Here is a 25,503-nt window from a genome sequence, read left to right as displayed (position 1 = left end):
CAGAGTAGAAAGATCTTGTAACATGTTATATTTCTGTTTGCTCTAAGAAATGTAAGTTCTGAAAAAGTTCTCAAAAGGAATAGGTCCCTTCTGAAGCCACAAACTGGGCTTTTCTCAGAGAAGATGGCTGTGACTTTGCTGCTGAGTTCCAGTGGAGCTTCCTGAACTCTCAATGGCCAGTGACACACCCTGGAATTTTTCATGGCTTGAACGTTTGTCTCCTCCAAAACTCATGCTGAAATTTAGTTGCCATTGTGATGGTATTGGGAAGTGGGACCTTTAAGAAGTGATTGGTCATGAGGGCTCGCCCTCATGAATGGACTTCTGCCATCATCGTAGGAGTGGGTTTGCTATGGCAGGAATAAGTTCACTCCTCCTTGCTCTCCCTCTCTCTTCCTCTCTCTCTCTTCCTCCTGCCCCACCCCCGACCTTTCTTCCCCCAACCACTGCCCTTTCATCATGTGATGCTATCTGCCACGTTATGATGCAGCCATAAGGCCCTCACCAGATGCTGGCAACTTGATATTGGACTTCCCAGGGTCCAGAACCGTTAGCCTAAACATTTCTATTCATCATAAATTACCCAGTCTCAGGTATTCTGTTATAGAAGCACAAAATAGATGAAGACAGGTTCTAGTGGTTTTACCCCCATCTTTCTATCAATCACCTTCTTCCTGAGGATTTGATAAGGATGATGTGTTAGGCTGGGCATCCCAAATTTCTTTCCATTGTGGTTGAAGAACATACTTTGCATGATTTCAATACTTTTAATTTATTGAGGTATGTTTTATGACCTAGTATCTGGCCAATCCTGGACAATGTTCCAAGTTCACTTGAAAAGAATGTCTATTCTCCTGTTGTTAGATGAAATGTTCTGTATATGTCTGTTAGGCCTAGAGCTTTCATAGTGCAGTTCAAGTCTTCTTATTTCCTTGCTGACCTTCTGTCTAGTTATATCCATTGTTTAAAACTAGGTATTGAAATCTCCAACTATGATTGTTGAATTGTTTATTTCTTCCTTCAATTCTGTCTGTTTTGTTTCATGTATTTTGGGACTCTTTTGTTACATGCATGTTTATAATTGCTATGATTTCTTGATGGAGTGATCCTTTTATCATTATAAAATTATTTATCTCTAGGAATAATTTTTGATCATTATAAAATGTCTTTATTTATCTCTAGGAATAGTTTTTGTCTGTAAGTCCATTTTGTTTGACATTAGCATAGGTACTCTAGCTCTTGTTGGCTATTATTTAAATAAAGGATATTTATTTTTCTATCCTTTTACTTTAAATCTATTTGTGTCTTTGAATCCAAAGTGAGTCTTTTGTAGACAGCACATAGTTGGATCATGATTTTTCCCATTATTCTGCCAATTTTTATCTTTTTATTGAAGAGTTTAACTCATTTAAATTTAATGTAATTACTGACAAGGTAAAATTTATGTCTTTTTTCTATTTGCTTTCTATATATCTTATATCTTTTTAAAAAAATTACTAGCCAATTATGCCTTTTTTATTCTTCTATTCCTCCATTACTGCCTTCTTTTGTGTTAGGTAGATATTTTCTAGTGTACCATTTAAGTTCCCTTGTCATTTGTTTTACTATATTCTTTTGAGTTGTTGTATTAGTCATTGCAAGGAAGATTACAATTAACATCTACATTTATAACAATCTAGTTTGAGTTAATAACAACTTAATTTCAATAATAGGCAAAACTTTGCTCTTATATAGCCCTGTTACTTCCTCTTTCTTTGTGCTATTTCCACACAAATTGCATCTTTACACTAAGCCCACTAATACAGATTTATAGTTATTGCTATATGCAACTGTCTTTTAAATCAGATAGAAAAAGTTACAAATAAAAAAATACATTTATACTGATTTTATATAATCTATGCAGTTACCTTTACTGGTGCTCTATATTTCTTCATGTAGATTTGAGTTATCCTTTAGTGTCTTTTCATTTCAGTCTGAAGGATTCCCTTTATTATTTCTTATAGGCCAGTCTGCTAGTGATGAATTCTTTCAGATTTTATTTATCTGAGAGTGTCCTGGTTTAGTTCCCCCAAATTGGCAGAATAATGGGAACTATTTAGAAATAGTTTTACTAGATATAAAATTCTTTGTTGATAACTTTTTTTTCTTTCAGCACACTGAATATGTCATCACACTGTCTTCAGGCCTCCAAAGTTTCTAATGAGAAACCAGCTGTTAATCCTTCTGCCTTCCAGATGATCTGTCTTTGTCTTTCAACAGTTTGGTAATGATGTGTCTAGGTATGGATTTTTTGGAGTTTATCCTGCTTGGAATTTATTGAACTTTCTGGATATTTAATTGATTTCATTAAATTTGGGAAGTTTTAGGGTGTTATTTCTTGAAATAGTCTTTCTCTTATTTTCCTTCTTCTCTCCTTCTGAGATTCCCATTACATGTATATTGCTATGCTTGATAATCTCTTATGGGACTCTGAATTTCTGTTCATTTTTCTTCATTCTTTATTCTTTTTGTTCTTCATATTGGATAATCTCAATTGCTCCATCTTCAAATTTGCTGATTTTTTCTTTTTCTTTTCAACAATTTTATCCCATCTGCCACAGCTGGTTCTTTCTTTTGCCATAAGAAATCTGCTATTGAGCTCCTGTTGTGAATTTTTCATTTCAGCTATTATGTTTTTCAACTCCAAAATGTGTATTTTTATAATTTCTATATCTTTATTGATATTCTCTATTTGGTGAGACATTGCCCTCATTCTTTGCTTTAGTTATCTAGACATGGTGTCCTATAGTTCTTTGAACATATTTTAAGTAGATGATTTCAAGTATTTGTCTATTAAGTCCAACATCTGGGCTCACTCAGAGATAATGTTTTTGCTTTTTTGCTTTTTTCCCTGTATATGAGTTATATTTTCTTGTTTCTTTTCATGGCTCATATTTTTTAGTTGGAAACTGGAGATTTAAAAAAACAAATGTGGCAACTCTGAAAATCAGATCACCCTTCCCCCAGGGTTGGTTACTGTTGTAACTCTTAGTTTGTTTAGTAACTTTTTCAGTAAAGTCTATATTCTCACTTATGCATGGCCAATAAAGTTTCTGCTCATTTAGTTTAGTGGTCAGTTTATGATTGAACAGAGATTTCCTTAAATGCCTGGAACCATTTCCTTAAATGCCTGGAACAGCTTTTGCTGAGGGGCTGTGTGTGGCAGGACATGCCTTTGACACTCAGGCAGGCAGTTGCCAACTCTGCCTTATCTTTCCCGGGACCTAAAGGTTAGTCAGAGGTAAGAGCTTAGGGCCTTCTCAGGTCTCTCCTGAGCAGTAACACAGCCTGGAGGTACACACATCTTATACATGCATGGCTGTCTAGATTCCAGGGAATATGCTGAAGCTTTTCAGAGCCCCCCATGAATATCTTCTTCCCAGCCTCTCCTTTTAAATTTTTCAATGAACTTCTTGTTTGCCCCTAAGGTCAATGCTCCCTCAGTCAGCTGCAGTGTTAAACAATTACAACTGATTGTTTTTGAGCAAGCCTGGAGTCAGGTCAAATAAAAGCTATCCCTGTGAGCGGGGTTTCCATTGAACTTCTAGACAGCTCAAATAGTGACAATTCTTTTAGAATGGGGGCTTTTGGGGAGTTCCAATCTGTTCTACCTCCTCCAGGATCTGATTGACTGCTGACTTTCACTTTGATTGCCGAATTGTTGGTTTTCAAGGTTACTGCAGAGCTGGGATGAGGGAGGAGGGAGAGAATAGGGCAAATCAAAATACCACAAAACTCTCTGTCTTTATGGGTATTCAGCCATTTTTCTTGAGTAAGTACTCCTAGAATTGTTGAAAGCCTATTATTAATTTTCAGAGTTCTGAAAAAGTTGACTTTGAAAATTTTTTCCAGTGGTCTCATTGCTGTTGAAGAGCAGCATTTTGGATGTCCTTCTCTGCCATTCGTGATGACATCACCATTCTTTGTTTTTTTTTCTTTTCATTCAATAATTCATCTTAGAAAATGTTGTACACATTCTTTTCCTGCCCTGCCTATCACTCTTATTTATTTTAATGGGTGAATGTATTGCAATATAATTGCTTTTCAATCCACACTTACTCCCCATCCACCTAACCATTGATGAAGGCTTTGTACTAGACATTGTGAGGCTGTGTCCAACACAGCTACCCTCTAGGAGCTTCTGGATACGTGGAGAAGATAAAGAACACACAGGAGAATTAACCTGCCAAGGCAGCACGCTGAGAGTACTTTTGGAGTTTGGACAATGTTAAATGGACTCACCTTGATTCTGAGTTCCAGGTCTGTCAAGACACACTTCTTTAATGGTTGAAAAGACAGGGTGGCATGTACACTCTGCCCTACATCCACAGTGCTGTCGATGGGTGAAAATTCCAAGTACTGCAGCAAGGCTTTGGAGCCACACAGCTCTGCCTGGAAGCTGAAGGTGAACTTTCCAGTGTTGATAAAGTTGAATTCACACTGGACACATTCATTTAACTCCACCTAGGAGACAGAGAACAGAGCAGGGAATGCAAACCATAGTTCCTTTGTCTGGGGTCAGCATTTGTAACATGTTGATGAAAAATATCCTTTGGGAAATAAGGATGGCAGATGACGATGGTGATTTGACTATCTTTAGCCTAATGGAGTCAGATATTCCAGCAAGAGCTACTAAGTGTTGGGGTTCTCTCAATATCTCATAGAGAAAGTGGCAATTTAGTTCTTAGACCTTTGTTGGTAGTCAAATACAGGTAGTTCCTGTATGTTTAACACAAGCACTATTTCCTCTCCCCACCATCTCTCCACCCCCCTGAAAATAAAATAAGAAAAGCATTCACATCATATCTACATACATTATGGGGATAGAGTTGCTCTTGGAGTGTTTCTGTTTTCCTGATCTCTCTGGCATTTGAAGCAGAAAGACTCAGCTCATATTCATTTTTACTACTTTCCCCAGTCAGAATGGAAGCTGAGATAGATAGCAAGGTCTTCTTACACCTTTACCTCATAGAAGTTGACAATGTTAGTCTGGTTGGGAGTCAACAGAGTGATGGAGCCTGTCCTGTCCTTGCACTTGATCTCTGCATTCATAGTGTAGCCCTCGGCCTTGACATTTAATGTCAGAGGGTGGACTTTCTTTTTCACATTGCAGATCAAATTAAAGTTCACATCTCCTTCCTGCTTTGGTGTGAAGAAAATATCAATTGGGAACCTGGTTGGGGAACAAAACAGCAGATTACCTGACTAGGCCAATTTGTTAAAACCTTAAAAAATATGAGTCTACTGAATTAGCAGATTCATTATGAGGAAAAGGGAACATAACTCGAAATTATGATGAGATTTTAAGATTTGTGGCTATAGTAACCAAAACAGCATGGTATTAGCATAAAAACAGACACACAAACCAATGGAAAAAGATAGAGATCCCAGAAATAAAGCTACACACCTACAATCATCTGATCTTTGAAAAAGTCAACAAAAATAAGCAACGAGGAAAGGATTCCCTGTTCAATAAATGATGCTGGGATAGCTGGCTAGCCATAAGCCAGAAGAATAAAATAGGACCCTTATTTTTCACTATATACAAATATTAACTCAAGATGGATCAAAGATTTAGATGTAAGACCTCAAACTGTAAGAATACTAGATGAAAACCTAGGAAACACCATAGTAGACATCAGCCTTGGGAAAGAATTTATGACTGAGTCCTCAAAAGCACTTGCAATATAAACAAAAATTGACAAGTGGGACCCAATTAATCCCGCAAAAAAAAAAAAAAAAAAAAAAAAAAGAAAGGAAGAAAGTTTCTGCATAGAAAAAGAAACCATAAACAGAGAAAAAAATGCAACCTACAGAATGGGAGGAATTATTCGGAAACTATGCATCTGACACAGGTCTAACATCCACAGTCTCTAAAGAACTTAAACAATTGAACAAGCAAAAAACAATTAACCCCATTAAAAAATGGGCAAAAGACATGAATAGACACTTCTCAAAAGGAAACAGAAAAGTGGCCAACAAACATAAAGAAATGCTTCACATTACTAATCATCAGAGAAATGCAAGTCAAAACCACAATGAGATAACATCTCATACCAGTCAGAATGGCTATGATTAAGAAGTAAAAAACAACAGATCCTGGCGAGGCTGCAGAAAAGGGAATGCTTATACACTATTGGTGGGAATTTAAAATCTTTCTGCCACTGTGGAAAGCAGTTTGGAGATTTCTCTAAGAACTTAAAACAGAACTATCATTCAACACAAAAAACCAAAAATCTCATTACAAAAAACAAAACAAAACCAAAAAACCAAAAAACCCAAAGTCATTCTACCAAAAAGACACATGCACTCTCATGGTCATTGCAGCACTATTCACAATAGCAAAGACATGGACTCAATCTAGGTGCCCATCAACTGTCGAGTGGATAAAGAAAATGTGGTACATATACACCGCAGAATACTACACAGCCACAAAAAGAATGAGGTCATTCTTTGCTGCAACATGGATGCAGCTGGAGGCCATTATCCTAAGCGAATTAACATAGGAACAGAAAACCAAATACCTCATGTTCTTATTTATAAGTTGGAGGTAAACATCAGGTATGCATGGATATAAAGATGGCAACAATAGAAGCTGGGGATTATTAGGGGCAGGGGAGGAAGGGAGGCAAGAGTTGAAAAACTAATGATTGGGTACTAAGCTCAGTACCTGGGTGATGGGACCATGTGTACCCCAAACCTATACAGTAAATCCAGTAGAAAACCTGTATGCATATCCCTTGAATCTAAAATAAAAGTTGAAAAAAACCCACAAAGCTTTGACCGAAGCCTCATACCTTATAAGTTAATAAAATAGGGGTTACAACCTGAAATTTAAAGCCATGCAACTTACGGAAAAAATAATGGAAGAACATTTTCTGAATCTAGGGCTATTCAGAGATACAGAACAAACACTAAAAGGACAGTCCATAAAAGGACAAATAGATAATTTGGACTTCATCAAGAATAAGAGGTTTTGCTTTGTGAATGACCTTGTTAAGAAGAGGAAAAGACAAACTACAGATTGGGAGAAAATATTTGCAGACCATGTATCCGCCAAGGCAGCACTACCTAAACATGTAAAGAACTCTCAAAGCTCAACAATAAAAAACAAATAGGCTGAGCAGGAAACTGGCAAGAGACATGAGGAGACATTTCACTGAGGAGGATCCATAGAAGGAAAATAAGCACGTATGTGTTGTATGAAAGGAGAGAAGGTTAGTACTCCCCTTGACAACGAAGGATGAGGCCCTCAGGCCTGACAACAGCCATATGGAAAATAAGCACATGTAAAGATGCCCAACATTATTAGTCATTAGGAAATGCTAATTAAAACTACAATGAGATATCACTACACACCTATTAGGAAAGCTAAAATAAAAAATTGTTGCCGGGTGCGGTGGCTCATTCCTGTAATCACAGCACTCTGGGAAGCCAAGGCGGGTGGATCACTTGAGGTCAGGAGCTTGAGTCCAGCCTGGCTATCATGAAGTGAAACCCTGTCTCTACTAAAAATACAAAAAAAATTAGCTGGCCATGGTGGTGCGTGCCTATAGTCCTAGCTACTTGGGAGGCGGAGGCAAGATAATTGCTTGAACCTGGGAGGCGGGGGTTGCAGTGAGCCAAGATCACACCACTGCACTCCAGCCTGGGCAACAGAGTGAGACACTATCTAAAAATAATAACAAAAAAATTGTGACAACACCAAATTTTGGTGATGTTGTAGAGACTCTAGAACATTCAGAGATAGCTGGTGGAATGTAAAATGGTTCAGACAGTCTGGAAAGCATTTTGGCAGTTTTTTCTTTTCTTTTCTTTTTTTTCTGGAAACATGCCATTATCATATGTCCATTAATTGCACTCTTGCTCATTTTCCCCAGTGACATGAAGATACACAAAAATCTGTACATGAAAGTTTATAGAAGCTTTATTCATAACAGCCCAAACTGGGAACAATCCAAATGTCCTCCAGTGGGTGAATAAACTAACTGTGGTGCATCCCTACTATGGAATGGTAGTCACAAAAACGAAGAAACTCTCAAAACTACCTGGATGTATGTCCAGAGAATTATGAGTGAAAAAAGCCAATCACAAAAGGAATGTATGTGTCTGTGAATACAACATTCCTGAAATGAAAAAATGATAGACATAGAGGAAAGTATTGGATTCCAGAGGGTGAGGAGGTGTTGCTTGGGGGAAGGGAAAAGGGTGTGGCAACAAAAAGGTCACACGAGGCATCCTCGTGGTGAGGGATCTGTTCTGTGTCTTGACTCTGTCAATGTCAATACCAGGTTGTGACATTTTACTGAAGCTTTGCAAGATGTCACCCTTGGAAGAAATTTGGTAAACAGTACAGAGATATCTTTGTATTATTTGTTCTTTTTTTCTTTCTTTCTTTCTTTTTTTTTGAGACAAAGTCTTGCTCTGGAGTGCAGTGAGGTAATCTTGGCTCACTGCAACCTCCGCCTCCCAGGTTCAAGCAATTCTCCTGCCTCAGCCTCCAGAGTAGCTGGGATTACAGGCATGGGCTACCATGCCCAGCTAATGTTTGTATTTTTAGTAGACATGGGGTTTCACCATGTTGGCCAGGCTGGTCTCGAACTCCAGACCTCAGGTGATCATCCACCTTGGCCTCCCAAAGTGCTGGGATTACAGGTGTAAGTCACTGCGCCCGGCAGTCTTTGTATTATTTCTTTTCTTTTTTTTCTTTTTTTTTTTTTGAGACAGAGTCTCACGCTGCCGCCCAGGCTGGAGTGCAGTGGCCGGGTCTCAGCTCACTGCAAGCTCCGCCTCCCGGGTTTACGCCATTCTCCTGCCTCAGCCTCCCGAGTAGCTGGGACCACAGGCGCCCGCCACCTCGCCCGGCTAGTTTTTTGTATTTTTTTGGTAGAGACGGGGTTTCACCGTGTTAGCCAGGATGGTCTCGATCTCCTGACCTTGTGATCCGCCCGTCTCGGCCTCCCAAAGTGCTGGGATTACAGGCTTGAGCCACCACGCCCGGCTCTTTGTATTATTTCTTACAACTACATGTGAATTAACAATTATTTCAAAATTTTAAATTTTATTATTATTTTGAGAAAAAGTCTCACTCCATTGCCCAGGCTGGAGTGCAGTGGTGCAATCTCAGCTCACTGCAACCTGTATCTCCTGGGTTCAAGTGATTCTCATGCCTCAGCTTCCCAAGTAGCTGGGATTACAGGTGTGTGCCACCACGCCTGGCTATTTATTGTATTTGTTTATTTATTTTTTGAGAGGGAGTTTCGCTTTTGTCACCCTGGCCAGAGTGCAGTGGCGCAATCTTAGCTCATTGCAACCTATGACTCCCGGGTTCAAGCGATTCTCCTGCCTCAGTCTCTAGAGTAGCTGGGATTACAGGCACCCGCCAACATGCCTGGCTAATTTTGGTATTTTTAGTAGAGACGGGGTTTTACCATGTTGGCCAGGCTGGTCTGGAACTCCTGACCTCAAATGATCCACCTGCCTCAGCCTTAATTATTGTATTTTTAATAAAAATGGGGTTTTGCCATGTTGGCCAGGCTGGTCTCAAACTCCCAACCTCAAGTGATTCGTCTGCCTCAGCCTCCCAAAGTGCTGGGATTATAGGCATAAGCCACCACGCCTGGCCTGAAAATTAAAAGTTTAATTGAAAAATAGATTTGCCAGACAAGCCTGAATATTGTACTGTGGATTCACATATACAGTGAATATAGCAAGGAAAAGAATACAAAGAGAAAATATTGAGATAAAGGGCTTAGAATTCTCAATGCTCCATATTCATCAGGAAAACAGATATCAGGGAGTAAGTAGGATGGAGATGGAATTGTTATGATCTAATCTTAGCGTTGAAAGCAATCATATAAACGGGGCACTGTAAGCACTGGCAGGCTTGGGGACCTGGACATGTCGGGAGGATGCAAACAAAATGAGACCTTCATTTTTGTTTACCTGGACAGTGGTGGGATCCAGCCTTCCATGGGACATACCAGCAGGCTGTTGTTGAAACCTTCAGAATAGCGGGAGTTGTCCTGGAAGGAAAAATCGAACCCTTGCTCCTCCTTGTTGATGATCTGCACAGTCTCCCTGGCTTCTCTGCCTGAGGAGGAAACACCAGCCCTCAGTGGGGGCCTCCTGACTGCCTGCTGGAGTCTCTCAGCAGACACCGCTCCACAGGCAAGACATTTAGAAGACATTCCCCAACCTCTTTCGCCTTTGTCTACCTCACTCCTTTCCTTTTTCTCTACAAGTCACCTTCCTCCTTTCGGGGATTCCATGTCTTTCTTCATCAGTTGCCTGCTTCTGCTGAGTGGCTCCTCTGCCCTGGTCACAGCTCTCTTGGGATTCTGGTGACACAGTTTTCTTCCCTTGCTCCTTTAGACCCAACAATTGTAATGCCTTCCTGAATTTGTTAATGGGGGCTTCACTCTCCTTGGCTGACCCCCTTCATTGCCCATGTATCTGTAAATAATCCTTGCATCCAATTCTTTGAAAATAGACCTTGGGTATTGGCATGAGTTTCCTGCCCAGGGCTCTGACTAATACATATTCTCTCACTATCATCTTTTGCTTTCCTCTTGGCTATTATTGGCACATTTATTTTCCCATATAAACTTTAGAATCATTTTATCCAGTTCTCTCCCCTTCCAATTCTTTTGGGATTTGGTTAACAGATTTAGCAAGTAATTTTTTAGTATAAATATGTCCTGTGCAATATTTGGACATACTCAAAATTATTGTTATTTGAAATTAAAATTTAACTATGCACCCTGTATTTTATCTGGCAACCCTAGTTGGGATTCTAATTGGAACTTGATTAAATTTGCATTTAATTTTAGGAGAACTAACAAATGATCAGATCTCGTTTGGGGCGGATTTTAATCAGATATGCTAGTTTCCTTCATGTAGGTCTTTTCTTGTGTGTGTCTTGTTACATTTATCCTTAGCTATTTTATAGGTTTTGCCAGTACTAAGTGGATGTTTTCTTTGGTTTTCTGTTTCTAGGTGCTAGTACTAAAAAAGAAGACACTATTTTTGCATATTTGTCTTGCATCCACCCACCTTACCAAAATATTCTGTTGAGTCTAGTAGTTTGTTTTGCTTTTTCTCTAGTCTCTTGTGGTTTTATGTGCATAAAATAATCAGCAAAAGCAAAACAAGATGATTTTCTCCCTTTTTCCCCAATGTTTATGCAAATTATTTTCTTGTTTTGTCATATTTGCTAAAGTCTCTAAGCAAGTGTTCAATAATAATGGTGATAATGAACACCCTCACCTAATTCCTCATTTTAATTGAAGCAGTTTTAGTCGTTTATTACAGGATCACATCTGCCTCTTGATTTTGGTTAATCTTTTTTTCTATCAATGTCCATTTTGCTATTAGAGTTTTTGTTGGGAATGTCTGCTAAATTTTGGCAATGCCTTTTCAGTGTATATTAGTATGATAACATGGTTGTTGTTCTTTAATCTGTTGACGTAATGATTATATTGAAATGTACCACTGTTGAATTCCTGGATTAAACTCTGTCTTACAGTTGTTATATTTATGCTACATTGCTTATTTGTTCAAAATCTTAATAAATGCCATAATTCCCCCTCCCACCTACTTATGTGTATCAGTAAAATACACATTCAGCTGTTAACACTGCTTTCCTTTGGGGTTGAAAGAGAAAGATGAGATAGGATGAATGTAGAGAGATTAAACTTTTTCTTATGCAACACCAAATTGGTGTATTTACTATAAAAATATTAGTTTATAAATAAAAATCTAACGTATTATTATTATTATTACTATTTTTTTTTGAGATGGAGTCTCGCTCTGTCACCCAGGCTGGGGTGCAGTGGCTGGATCTTAGCTTACTGCAAGCTCCGCCTCCCAGGTTTACACCATTCTCCTGCCTCAGCCTCCCAAGTAGCTGGGACTACAGGCGCCCGCCACCTCGCCCGGCTAGTTTTTTTTTTGTATTTTTTAGTAGAGACGGGGTTTCACTGTGTTAGCCAGGATGGTCTCGATCTCCTGACCTCGTGATCCGCCTGTCTCGGCCTCCCAAAGTGCTGGGATTACAGGCTTGAGCCACCGCGCCTGGCCAAATCTAACATATTATTAAAAAATACTCTGGCTTTAGTTATATTTTATACACAGAGCGAAGATGTCACAAGTATGAGAAAGATACATGCGGTTATAAGGGACATGACAATTACTTCCTTTGTTTCTTTCAGGCCTCTGCTTAAATGTCACCTTCCCACTGCCTCCTGGCCTTCCTTATTCTCTCTACCCTGCTGTCCTCTTCTCTAAAGCACTTATTACCATCTGACATGGTGTAGAGTTTACTTATGTTTCTTTTGGTAGCCTGTTTCTTATTTCTAGAATGTAAGCATCAGGAGGGTAGGGACTTTGGGCTTTATCCATTAGTGTAATCCCAGCCCACAGAAAAGTACCGAGGCCATTCTACAGACTCAGTGATATTTGTTGAACCAAATAAATGCATGAAAGGATGAGAGAGAAATCTGACCACTGCAGCACAGACTAAGAAGCAGACAGATACCCCCCATAATCTGGGGGCAAATGCAAGAAGGCTGGGCCAACTTGAGGCTCTAGAAATAAACAGTCAGCCCATGCCTTAAAGGAATCTGCCAAGTAGGATCTTTAACAAGGCTCCTAAATTTCCTTAAGCTATTAATTGTCGGTTTAAAAGATACTTGGTGGAAATTAGATTGAGAGATAAATATTTTCTGGCTTTTAAAAAACTGATTGAGACCCTCTGATATGCTTCTGGAAGGGACCAGGGGAGGTTTCTTATGCAAGGCTGTTCCGGGAGCTCTCGATGAGCTTACCCAGATCATGCCAACTCTAAATACACACCAGCAGGGCAGCCTTACCAATGAGGAGAGAGCTGAAGTTGAGGTGTGACTTGTTCAGAGAGATGAGAGGGTCGGTAGTCTTGCCTACAAGCAGGAAAGGGACTGTGATGTTGTGCTCAGGGATTAGGAAGGTCCATGATGATTCAGTGATGCCCAGATGGAAAGGTGTGAACTGGAACACGATCTAAGAAGACAATTTGGAACAGAGTGGTGAGAGACACTTCTGTATGCTTACTCCACGTGTCCCTGGAGACCTGTCAGCATGAAGGTCATGGGGGTTGATATTACCAGGTTATTGCTACCTTTCTATAGTCTATGTAAGGGTATGCAGGTGTGGCTGTACCAGAAACGTCAATGTCTATCTGCCCTGCCCACATGTCCTTCTAAGGGAGTCTCCGCCATCCACAGCCTCTGCTGGCTAAGCTGTTGTGTTTTGTGCCAGGTCTTTGGATGGCATGGCTGTGCCATAGCTGACTGGACCAAAGAGTTGGTAAGCATCCCAAGGAAAGACAATCCCCATACTTGTCAATAGCTGGGCACACAGCCAAAGACAATATGATTAGACGGGCCAGCCAGATTTCTCTCTCGGAAGTTTGGAATTAGAAAATGAGTGGCCAGGCCAGCTGGCAGTGGAGCTGATGGTGAAAGGTACCATGCAGGTGAGCTGGGCTATGGCCTGCCATAACCAACTTGCTAAGTGATATTACAAAGCAACTAAAGACTCAATCAATCAATCAATCAATCAATCAATCAATCACCAGTGAAGAAACTGGTCAGTGGAGAGAGAATGGAGTAGATGGGAAGAGAGAAGCAGGCAGTCCCAGGAGAAAAGTCCAACCTCAAAAACTGCTCCTGGTTCTCTCTGTCTGTTTTTTGAGCTAACCTGAGTGAGTCTCTTTGCAATCAATCAATCAGGACTGAATGAAAGAATAATGGCATTTGGCCAAAAAAGAACCACACAGGTTAACATGCATGGTCCATACCACTGCCAGAACAATGCAGGCAGGTCCTCTGGAGATGTGTCACCTCAATGATACGACTGTCACTCAAAGACCAGCATGACCTTGGATGATGGATTTTGGAACTTGCCTCTTGGAACTGAGCTCACATTTGAAACATTTCTGGGCTGAAGTGGGGGCCATGATCCAGGTAGGATTGTGTCTATGGTGGGCCCAGCTCCTGCACCTTATCACATTTAACTAGATGGCCTGGGTACTGAAATTATGCAGAGTTCAAAACCAGGTGGAGAGTCTACAAATACGTTTTGTTTGGTTTGGGAATTGTTAAAAAAAAAAAAAAATTGAACCAGCTACCAGCATATAACATAGGGAGCTTCACATAGAAATTTGGAATTTTGGCCAGGCATGGTGGCTCACGCCGTAATCCCAGCACTTTGGGAGGCCGAGACGGGCGGATCACGAGGTCAGGAGATCGAGACCATCCTGGCTAACAGGGTGAAACCCTGTCTCTACTAAAAATACAAAAGAATTAGCCGGGCGTGGTGGTGGGCGCCTGTAGTCCTAGCTACTCAGGAGGCGGAGGCAAGAGAATGGCGTGAACCCGGGAGGCAGAGCTTGCAGTGAGCCAAGATTCTGCCACTGCACTCCAGCCTGGGGGACAGAGTGACACTCTGTCTCAAAAAAAAAAAAAAAAAAAGAAATTTGGAATTTTGTCTTTTCCACAGTTTGGGTGAGTTGGCCCCCTTGGCTTCCCTTGTCTGCAAAGTGGTCATCTGCCAGAGAAGCCCTGTGGCCAGTGGTCCTGGTGCCCCGTATTACCCACAAATGTCTCCTTGGCCCACTTTATTCATTTGTGTCACCCTCCTGAGGGCACTGGGATTCATAATTTTTGTTTCACAGATTTATGTCTGTCTTCAAGATTCTCTGCAACTGGCTGGACATGGGGCTTACAGATCTGTTTTGGCCAGCAAGTCTGTATTTCTTTGATTCTGCCCCATATCATTTGTGTAAACATTTAGGGCGAAGCCACAGGACATGGCTCCACTCTACTTTGCCCTTTGGCCTAACCAAGTAAAAACACATCAGAGTCCTTTTACCATTTTTGGTCCTTTTGACAAAGATAACTTTTTATGCTACTGTATGAGTCCTAGGGTCCCCAGGCATTGGTGTCCAGTGACCTTTTGCTGCTTACATATTCTGTTTTAAAAAATTGCAAATATTAGAGCTCTCTGCTTCTCCATGGCTAGCCCAAGAGAGCTCAGGTCTGTCTTCTCATCAGGATTGCCCAGCGCATATGGTGGCCATTCACTAAGTACTTATTGATTGACAGACCCTCAGGCAGTTCTTCCTAATTCCACTTACTGTCTACGGCAGACTTTTTACGCAGCAATGGCTAGACTGATCTAAGCCTTGGGTTGAGTGGTTCTCATTTGCACATACCTCAGCTTTCTTTTCAGGGTGGATGAAGCCCTTCTCTGTAAGGCATGTGAATGCTGCAGGGTTCTGGAGACTTTCAATTTCTTCAGAGATCCAGGAGAAGGAGTAGGTGCTATTGGTTGGGTTTAGGATTGTAAAGCTCCTGGCCAGGATGGGGATAATTGACAGAAGAGAGTGGGACAGAAGATTAAGGATTAAGAGATGTTTCTTAGAACCTGGGCCTAACCCAGTCCCCCATCTGGGAAGCAGAACTGTTCAGAGCACTTTGTTACTGTGGAAATGAAAACTCCACTCCTCTAGTGATCCACAGTCAGGGTAGGGTTCTGGACTTTGGAATAACAGTGCTGCCAAGGGCACAACTGTGCCAATGATCCTCTGTGGTTAAGGAGGCAGTCAGGGATTATACTTTTATGTCTTCCATATTTTCCTCAGTGGCAAAACTAAGGAGACAGAATTCAGCTTTCTTAATGGAACGGTTCTCTAAAGTCAAACCTCTAAAACTCAGGTCAAACCCCAGGATATCAAGCCTGCTTATAGGAATAGGTCTAGCTCATCTATCTGAATTCTTCTCGAGTTCTTTAGGACTGATGTGAATTCAATCAATGCAAACCTAAGCAACTCACCGGAGATTCTTTCCTCCTATGCCCACAGTGATGAACTCAATCACCCGGGTGTTTGGATCTAGAGCTCCCCCACTGGACCCTCGGAGCTCTGGGCTGCGCTGATGGCCACTGATGTAGTCTGAGTCTTTCAGATCAAAATGGCAGATGGGCAAGGTGCTCCGCCCTTTGGCTACCAGGACCAGACCTTGCTCTCCAGGTGGCAGGTTGGGAATCCTGAGAGGATAAGGTTATTTTTATTTGTTTTATTTTGCCATCAGTTGTTGCTTTCTTAGTTAGTTGGAAATGAATTAATTATATCCGCTAGAATGTGAGCTCTATGGGAGCAGAGGCTGGGTCTCTCTTGGTCAATAGCATCACTCAGTGCCTTGAATGCATGAGTGGGCTGAGCATAAGCAGCCTGAACTTGGCTCCTTCTGTGTACCTACGTATGGCTGCAGGTTATTTCCCCCATCAATGTTGAGAAAATATTCTTGTTGTAAAATGAGCACAATCTTACCCTCTAGTCTCTCTCACAGGCATTTAGTGGCATATGGAAAGTGACCTGGAAATCCTAAAAATGTATCCTGAGCTCCTCAGAGAAGGTGAACTGGATATGAGCAGATGCTCAGCTCCAGGACTAAGCTGAGGTGGCCTAGGTGTGGGAGGGGTCTCAGTGGTATGACTGCAGGGGGTCAAGGAGGCTCTGGCAGCTCACTTAGGTTTCTGCCACCCTAGGCCACAGCCCACAGGATTTTTCTATAAGGTGGTTGTACTCCTTCAAGCTTACCTGGGAGCAAGTACCACATCAGGGACTTTCATTGTCAGATGTCATTGGATTAGCTTTTCTCTCACTGCTATGTACCAGGTCCACCAACCCCATGACCACCACCACCACCAGCATCATCAACACCTAACGGCTGTTGTGCTTGTTGTGTGCCAGGCACTGTTGTGAGTTTTTCATCTGAATCAACTCATTTAACTTTCCCCACAATCCCACCAGGTGGGTATTACATTTACATTTTCTGTAGGAGGAAACTGAGTCTCAGAGAAGGTACAAGAAAGCTTTCCCAAGTTCATGCTTGCACAAGGACCGAAACCCACCTAGCTGTCACCAGTCTGTTGCTCAGTGGAATCCTCCATGCAACTGGGAAGGGGAAAGTAAGCAGGGGAAGCATCTGGAGAGGCTGATGAGCAGGACAAAGACCAAATTCTCTTTGTTCTCTAAAGGGTGGACCCTTTAGATCCTTCCAAAGGGAAAAGGGATAATTTGGGGCTGTGCAGGGATCAAGGGTCAGAAAGGATGGTGGCAGTGGTTGGACAGAAGAGGGGGTAAGAGCCACAGAGCTTTGTGCCTGCCAAGAAGGGTGTTGTGGTGAGCACATTTTCTTACTGGCAGAAAAGGTTGCTCTCGAAGTCTCCAATGTCCAACGGGGAGAATTTCACCTTGAACTTCTGAGCCTTCCCCACGGGCACGATTCCCGAGGAGGGCTCCACAGAGAAGGGCTGTGGGGAACCCTCAGTCCAGTGGTCCGTGGCGCTGTCCAGGGTGCTGCCCGTGTGCATCGTGCCCTGACTAAGCTGATCTTTTTGAGGTGAACCTGGGGACAGACAGGGAGTGGGCGATATTCTGCATTTGCAGCGAGAGGCAGGTGGAAGGCAGCCCACTCACAGGTCCTTAGGGGCCCTCTGTGGATATGGTGGACTCACCTTTTGTAGCAGCTGTACTTAACCTTGGGCACTAGAGGTAGGGAATTGCTCATATAGCTTGCAGGAGACTCATGAAAAATGTTTCTATTTATTCCATAGGGTTTTCAAATTCGTTTCCTTTTGGTTCAAGGGAGTGGTTCAAGAAGATGTTTGTGCCCCAGAATAATGGGCTGTGAACATATTTTTTGGAGAATCACTGTTCTAAAGTAGGGCTTTACAATCTGGGGACCCATGGATAAGGGCCCATTCAAAAGGTCTGTGCATCTCCAAAGTTGAAATAATAATAATAATAATAACAACAACAACAACAACAACTACTACTACTACTTGCCTACCAAGTGTTGGGCCCTTTTCTAGTGCTTCATATGTACCAACTGAGATCTTGGGTATGCATGTGTATCTTCCTGGGAAAATGATTAATAACTTTCAACAGTTTCTCCAAGGGATCTATAATCTCCCACAAGGTTAAGACCTAAGAGACAAGATTCCTAGTTATCTTGAGATGGGACATCGGCCTTGTGAGGGGACAGAGTCCAGACTCCAGGAGGGTGGAAGTAAATTTTGGAGTCCCTCAGGCCCATTTGGCTCTGCAGACACCACAAGGTCTCTGCTTTGCTTTCCTTTAGCTACTTAGGAGACCCTCTGAGCAGTGCTGGCCTCTCCATGAACAAGGCTCTTCTAACTGGTGGCTCAGGCCAGGCCCTGGGTTTTACCTGTCATTAAATTTACCTTGGTGATCTGGTTTTGCAAAGCTGACTACCTTTGAAGTATCTTCTGAGACCCAGCTGAATTCCAGCTGCACATGTCCTGAATTAATCACGTCAAACCTGCAAATCGATCAGGGAGCAGATGTGAGAAATGTGCTGCAGGTGGTTTTGGTCCTGGCTGCACATAATCTATACTGTACTTAACCTTTTGAAGTCATGTCACTTTGTTTCTTAAATCTTTTTTAAAAGGCACATTTTAAGTAATTTTATCAGAAATCATGCATATGATATACTCGAACAATAAAATATATACATAGTGATTAAAAGTACAAATATAAAAAATATTTAGCACTTAAAAGCATTTTGCATTCTTCCAACACCCTGTGCAATGAGCTCTCAGCATGCATCGCAGTAATCCTAAACCTCCATGAGAGAGGAAACAAAATCTATTTCACATGACAGCACCTCCCCCAGGAACAAATTCTACAGACCCTCCTTTCTGAATCACCTCCCATCAGAAACAATGTCCCTGGCCGGGCGGGGTGGCTCACACCTGTAATCCCAGCACTTTGGGAGGTCAAGGTAGGCAGCTCACTGGAGGCCAAGAATTTGAGACCAGCCTGGCCAACACGGCGAAACCCCATCTCTACTAAAAATATAAAAATTAGCCAGGTGTAGTGGCACACACCTGCAGTCCCAACTACTCAGCTACTCAGGAGGCTGAGGCATGAGAATCATCTGAACCCAGGAGATGAAGGTTGTAGTGAGCCAAGATCATGCCACTGGGCCACAGAGTGAGACTCTGTCTCAAAAAAAAAAAAAAAAAAAAAAAAGAGAGAAAGAGAGAGAGAAAGAAAGAAACAATGTCCCTGTGATCAGAAGCCATTTGACCCCCGCCTGTGACCCCTTTCCTGACTGAGGCACAGATTTGAATTTTAGTTACTTCAAACTCAAATTCTGAACCAGCAGAGGCTTTTCCTGCCTCAAATTTTCCTGCTTTAAGACAAGAACAGGGCCAGGCGTGGTGGCTCATGCCTGAAATCCCAGCACTTTGGGAGGCCAAGGTGGGTGGATCACGTGAGGTCAGGAGTTCGAGACCAGCCTGGCCAACATAGTGAAACCCCGACTCTACTAAAAATACAAAAATTAGCTCGGTTATAGTCCCAGCTACTTGGGAGGCTGGGCAAGAGAACTGCTTGAACCTGGGAGGTGGAGGCTGCAGTGAGCTGAGATCGCACCACCGTACTCCAGCCTGGGTGACAGAGCGAGACTCCGGCTAAAAAAAAAAAAAAAAAGAGACAAGAACAGGGAGGCAGAGTTTTTTTCTGGAATCACTTTTAAACTTGATCACAGTTAACAGCAGAAAGATGAAGCCTTGGTACAAGAAAATGATGATGAAATAAATCCACATGCCCTTCTTGGTTTCAGGGGAGTAGTAAGAGTTAGGAGTTTGGGTGAGGAGTAGGTCTACAGTGGGATGTAGAGATTAGATTCCCACTCTCTAGTCCAGGTAGACAGACCATCCAGTTATGCCTGAAATCAAGTGCTTTGACCACAGTGGCTTGTGTTTATTTTGTAAATTTATGAGCACTTATATTTATTCTAAAGATAATTTTTATAACATGGAGAAATCTCAGTGGCACAGAGTACTTTTTATAAAAAGAGTTCTTAGTTTAGGGGTTGGCAAACTTTTGTAAGGGGTCAGATAGTAAGTTTTTTGGCTTTGTGTCCCATATGGTCTTTGCAATGACTCAGCTCTGCCTTTGTAGTGGGAACGCAGTCACAGACAGGTCATAAATGAATGGGCATAGCCACATGCCAGCAAAACTATCTACAGAAATAGACTACAGGCCACAGTTTGCGGACCCCTGCTTTCGGTGAAATGACCATCAGCAGAAGATCACACTTACTGATATTTATCTTTTGGTTCTATCATAATTTGCAAAGATATTTAAAATTCAACAAATGCACGAAGAGTTGAATGAGCTAATTACTAATTTGTATGCAGTACAAATGTCAGTGGCTTATGTTTTTGTCCTTGTGTATGTTGCACATGTTGCTCTCTCTGCCTAGAGAGAGTCCTTCATTCTCACTTCTTCACTTGGCTACCTCCTATCTGTCCTCTAAAGTTCAGCTGGGGAACTACCTTGTCCAGGAAGCCTTCCTTGACTCTCTTGATCTGCCTTAAATACCCCTTTGCTCCATGCACATGACACCATGCTGTAACGAAGAATTCTCCTGTTTCTATCCGTCCCCCGGCTGCCACCCTCAGATTATGAGCTCTTTGAAGGCAGGGCCCACGGCATCCTTGAGTCCCTGCGTCTGAGTGTGGGTGAAGGGTTAACATAACCTTTTCTTCTTCTCAAAGATGAATTTGACTCTGAAATAGCTTTCTAGGTCTGTTCCCCTGAAAACTTGATAAGGGAGCAAAGTCAGTTGTATTATTAGGTGACATTGTTTATACTAAAAATGGCCCCTGATGAGTAAATAATACGTGCACTGGGAGGAACTATGACCACCTAGAGGGAAGCCATAGCTGTGGGGTTCTCTGAGTGTAGTGACTCTTGTAACTGGGCATATTCTCTGCAGGGACCCCAGAAGACATATCTACAGAGTGGTTAGGAGAAATGGTAGTCTTTTGGGCACAGGCTTCTAAGCTTAGATGGACCCTATACCCTCTTGGGTGGATATTGTCTGGGTAATCACTTGGTGCATGGGCAACAAGAACAGATCCTGGGTGGCTGTGTAGACTGCTGCAAGGACTGTTCCCACTAAAGCGGATTGCCTGATGCTGCCCTCCTGGTATACTACATTTCCTGGCCTATATCTTATTTCAAGTGTGAATTTCAATAGCTCTGTGGGCCTGAATGTTTCACTGGACCTAAGACAACACTCTGGTGCATGCTACACAGATACGATGCCTAGTAGATGCTGTTGTAGAAAATAGATGTTTGATGAGTGAGTGAGTGAATGATGGAATGAAAGAGCTTTTCCATCTAGTGTCATGAGACTTTTGATGACTCACTCAAACACTCGGGTCTGGTAAACCAAGGTTTCCTTAAAGCGCACATCTCTTGCTTGGCAGTGGTATGAAGCGAAATCCACATTGGCACTGATTTGAAGCTGCAGTTCTTGGTAGTTTTCTTCTAGTACTGAGTGAGCAGGCTCTGGATCCGTCTCTATCACCTGTAACAAAGGCAGCTGTGTCCTCAGAGATGCAGAGCACAGGGACAGAAAAACTGACAATGGAATAGAATAGAGAAACCAGAAACATTCTAGGCATATATAAAATTTAGGTACACTATGTAACAATAAAGTCCTGGCAGATCACTAGGGAACAGAGAGGCTAAATGAAAAAGGGATCTAGTAAGATTAGTCATCTAGATGAAAAATATGAAATTGGATCCTTGCTTCACAACATACATAAAATCCAGGTGGGCTAAGAGCTGAACTATCAAAAAAACAAAACTCTTAAAAATATATAAGTGAACATCTTTCTGGGAGGAAAGAGTTTTAAAAATAAGACACAAAAAGTAATAAATATAAAATAAGGGATTAATAAACTTGATGATATTAAAATTAATAACAGAAAAGATAAACTAGGCCAGGCATGGTGGCTCACACCCGTAATCCCAGCACTTTGGGAGGCCGAGATGGGTGGATCACTTGAGGCTAGGCGTTTGAGACCAGCCTGGCCAACATGGTGAAACCCTGTCTCTGCTAAAAATACAAAAATTAGCCGGGTGTGGTGGTGCATGCTTGTAATCCCAGCTACTTGGGAGGCTGAGGCATGAGGCTCTCTTGAACGTAGCAGGTGGAGGTTGCAGTGAGCCAAGATTGTGCCACTGTATTCCAGCCTGGGCGAGAGAGCAAGACTCTGTCTCAAAAAAAAAAAAAAAAAAAAAAGATAAACTATCAATTTGGTAAGGATATTTGCAGACAAATAATATGAACAGAAGAGTTTATAAAAGATAAAATAACACACAAAGTATAAGTATCATAATTGAAAAATGGGCAAAAGGCATGAAAAGGCATTCATGTAAGGGATAACTTGTATGACGAGTAACCATATGAAGAAATACTCAGCTTTATTTGTGATCAGGGATCAGGACAATGCAAAATAGGCTCATAACGAGACCATTTCCCATTCATTCAAATGATAAAAATCAGGAAGTCTGACAATGACAAGTGTTGGAGAGGACACGGATCAACAAGCTCTCTGCTGTAGGAGTACAAGTTGGTACAGCTACTCTGGAAAATAGTTGGGCATTATCTTGGCAAGTTGAACATTCATATATCCAATGAGTCAGCAATTCCACTTCTAGGAATATAAACTCTTACAAATGAACACCATGTGAACAACATGTCTGTGATAGCTAAACCCCAAATAATTTTCAAAAGGAGAAAGGGTAAATAATAATGGAATCTTACGTAGAAGTGAAATGGATACACTACAGCTACAAGCAACAATATGGATGATCACATACAATAACATTTTTTAAAGTTAAAACTGCAACTAAACAATATATGTTTTATTTTTACTTTTTGAGAAAGAGGCTCACACTCTGTCTTCCAGGTTGGAGTACAGTGGTGCGATCATGGCCCACTACAGCCTTGACCTCCCAGAGTCCAGATGATCCTCTCACCTCAGCCTCCCGAGTAGCTGGAACTACAGGTGTGCACCATCACGCCCAGCTAATTTTTGTATTTTTAGTAGAGATGGGGTTTTACCATGTTGACCTGGTTGGTCTCAAACTCCTGGGCTCAAGCAATCTGCCTGCCTCAGCCTCCCAAAGTTTTGGGATTATAGGCATGAGCCACTGTGCCTGGCCTGATATACCTTTTAGTATGCATAGGTTAAAAAAAGAACAAAAAACGAAAACCAAGGGAGTAAACAAGTCAAGTGAAGATAGTGATTACTTCTAGGATGGCGGCAGAGGGATGGAAAGGCTAGAATCACACAGGTAGTCAATGTTCTACTTCCCGTGTTGGGTGTGGGTTTGTCTCTGTGTGTTATATTGTTGTTAAAAAACCTAACCAACGAATGAATAAAAGAGGGGCACACATGGACGATCCTGTCATGCACCAAAGATTACGACAAATGTGATTCTGGATACCTGAGGGAAAAGGGAAACAACTAAAATATTAGCATTGACATTTTGGAAGAAGAAAAAGGTGGGAGGACTTGCTCAACTACTTATCAAGACTTAAGCTAAAGGTCTACCAGTGAAGATGTGTGGTACGTGTAGCATGGATGGCAGGCAGCATGTGTAGAAGTTTAGTTTGTCACTTTTGGAATCAAGGTCAAGTAGAATGGGAACCTTTTCTTTTTTCTGTGAAAAAAGGAAATGATGAGAGACTTGAGACCAGTAGGAATCCAAGCATGGAGGCCTGGTCAGATTGGTGCTTGATGTCCCCACTTACTTTTCGTTTTGTAGTGAAAGTCCCAGGCATGTTTCTGGGCACATCCACCCACTTGACTGTGTGCATGCGGTCATCCCAGTCAGGGACCTGGTCTGCAGGGAGCTGAAACATAATTCTGGAGAGCTTGCACTTGATCCGCATATTCTTCAGGTTGATGGGTACGTCTGACTTCATGGTCACCACTATGTCCTTGGCACACCCAGGGTGGAGATGGCCCATCTAGGGAAGAGCCTGGTGTTAGTATTTTTGAGAATCTAATCTTGAGGACTCTTGATACCTGTTGGTGATATTCTAGAGAAGGGAAGGAGCCAAAGGTCTTGGCAAAAAATGCATCAGTCAAGCCTGTGTATGTAGACAGAATTAAATATGTACAAGAGGTTCTCAGGTAGAAACATGATAATAATAATAAGAACAACTAATATTTATCAAACTTACTTGCTTCAGGCACTATTCTAAACCTTTACACAATTCTATGAATCCCTACAACAACCCTGTGAGGGGTACAGCTATTATTCCCATTTTACAGACAATGAAACTTGTAACTTGGTTGAGGTCATTAATTTTTGAGGAGTTAGATTCAGACCCAGGCAGTTTGGCTCCAAATGCCACACTCTTAATCAACACGATCTATACAAATTATGGACAGAGGAATACAGTACACTAGCAGTTCTCCAAAGGTGTTCTAGTGACCTTGGGATCCCCAGGACCTTTTCAGGGGATAAAGGAGGTCAAGACTATTTTAATAGTAATACAAAGATATTATTTGACTTTTTTACTCTCATTTTTCTCGTAAGTGTACAATGGAGTTTTCTAGAGGTTATGTGATATATGGTGATATGGTCTGGCTGTGTCTCCACCCAAATCTCATCTTCAATTGTAGATCCTATAATCCCCACATGTTGTGGGAGGGACCTGGTGGGATATAATTGAATCATGAGGGCAGCTTTTCCCATACTGTTCTTGTGGTAGTGAGTAAGTCTCACGAAATCTGATGGTTTTATAAGGGGTTTCCCCTTCCGCTTGGCTCTCATTTTTCTCTCTTGTCTGCTACCATATAAAATGTGCCCTTTGCCTGCCATGATTGTGAGGCATCCCAAGCTATGTGGAACTGTGAGTCCATTAGTCTCTTTTTCTTTATAAATTACCCAGTCTCAGGTATGTCTTTATCAGCAGTGTGAAAACGAACAAATATAGTAAATTGGTGCTGGTAGAGTGAGTGGGGCACTGCTGTAAAGATACTCGAAAATGTGGAAGTGACTTTGGAACTGGGTAACAGGCAGAGGTAGGAACAGTTTGGAGGGCTCACGAGAAGACAGGAAGATGTGGAAAAGTTTGGAACTTCTTAGAGACTTGTTGAATGGCTTTGACCAAAATGCTGATGATATGGTCAATGAAATCTAGGCTGAGATGGTCTCAGATGGAGATGAGAAACTTGTTGGGAACTGGAGTAAAGGTGACTCTTGCTATGTTTTAGCAAAGAGGCTGATGGCATTTTGCCCCTGCCCTAGAGATCTGTGGAACTTTGAACTAGAGGGAGATGATTTAGGGTACCTGGCATAAATAATTTGTAAGCAGCAAGGCATTCAAGTGGTTACTTGGGTGCTCTTAAAAGCATTCAGTTTTAAAAGGGAAATAGAGCATAAAAGTTCAGAAAACTTTCAGCCTGATGATAGAAAAGAAAAAACCATTTTCTGAGGAGAAATTCAAGCTGGTTTCAGAAATTTGCATAAGTAGGGAGAAGCCAAATGTTAATGGCCAAAACAATGGGGAAAAT

At 41.7% G+C, this 25,503-nt stretch overlaps 1 protein-coding gene and 1 pseudogene across 1 annotated transcript in view; one reads left to right on the top strand and one right to left on the bottom strand.

The window, feature by feature from the left end:
* HYDIN (HYDIN, axonemal central pair apparatus protein) overlaps window positions 1–25,503 on the bottom strand; it is a 421,369-nt gene that overhangs the window by 36,049 nt on the left and 359,817 nt on the right. Inside the window, exons 67-76 of the mRNA XM_025370321.1 lie at window positions 23,730–23,948; window positions 21,331–21,491; window positions 18,328–18,425; window positions 17,282–17,489; window positions 15,913–16,125; window positions 15,293–15,431; window positions 12,912–13,077; window positions 9,985–10,132; window positions 5,005–5,212; window positions 4,282–4,503 (exon numbers count right to left, since the gene is read on the bottom strand). Of these exons, the coding sequence (XP_025226106.1) occupies window positions 4,282–4,503; window positions 5,005–5,212; window positions 9,985–10,132; window positions 12,912–13,077; window positions 15,293–15,431; window positions 15,913–16,125; window positions 17,282–17,489; window positions 18,328–18,425; window positions 21,331–21,491; window positions 23,730–23,948 (1,782 nt within the window). The remainder of the gene's footprint in view (window positions 1–4,281; window positions 4,504–5,004; window positions 5,213–9,984; window positions 10,133–12,911; window positions 13,078–15,292; window positions 15,432–15,912; window positions 16,126–17,281; window positions 17,490–18,327; window positions 18,426–21,330; window positions 21,492–23,729; window positions 23,949–25,503) is intronic.
* LOC112614884 lies at window positions 7,235–7,349 on the top strand (annotated as a pseudogene).

This window comes from Theropithecus gelada, chromosome 20, assembly GCF_003255815.1.
Source record: "Theropithecus gelada isolate Dixy chromosome 20, Tgel_1.0, whole genome shotgun sequence".
NCBI lineage: Eukaryota > Metazoa > Chordata > Mammalia > Primates > Cercopithecidae > Theropithecus > Theropithecus gelada.
Note: the sequence above shows the minus strand (reverse complement) of the source record. Positions and strands in the feature narration are given on the sequence as shown.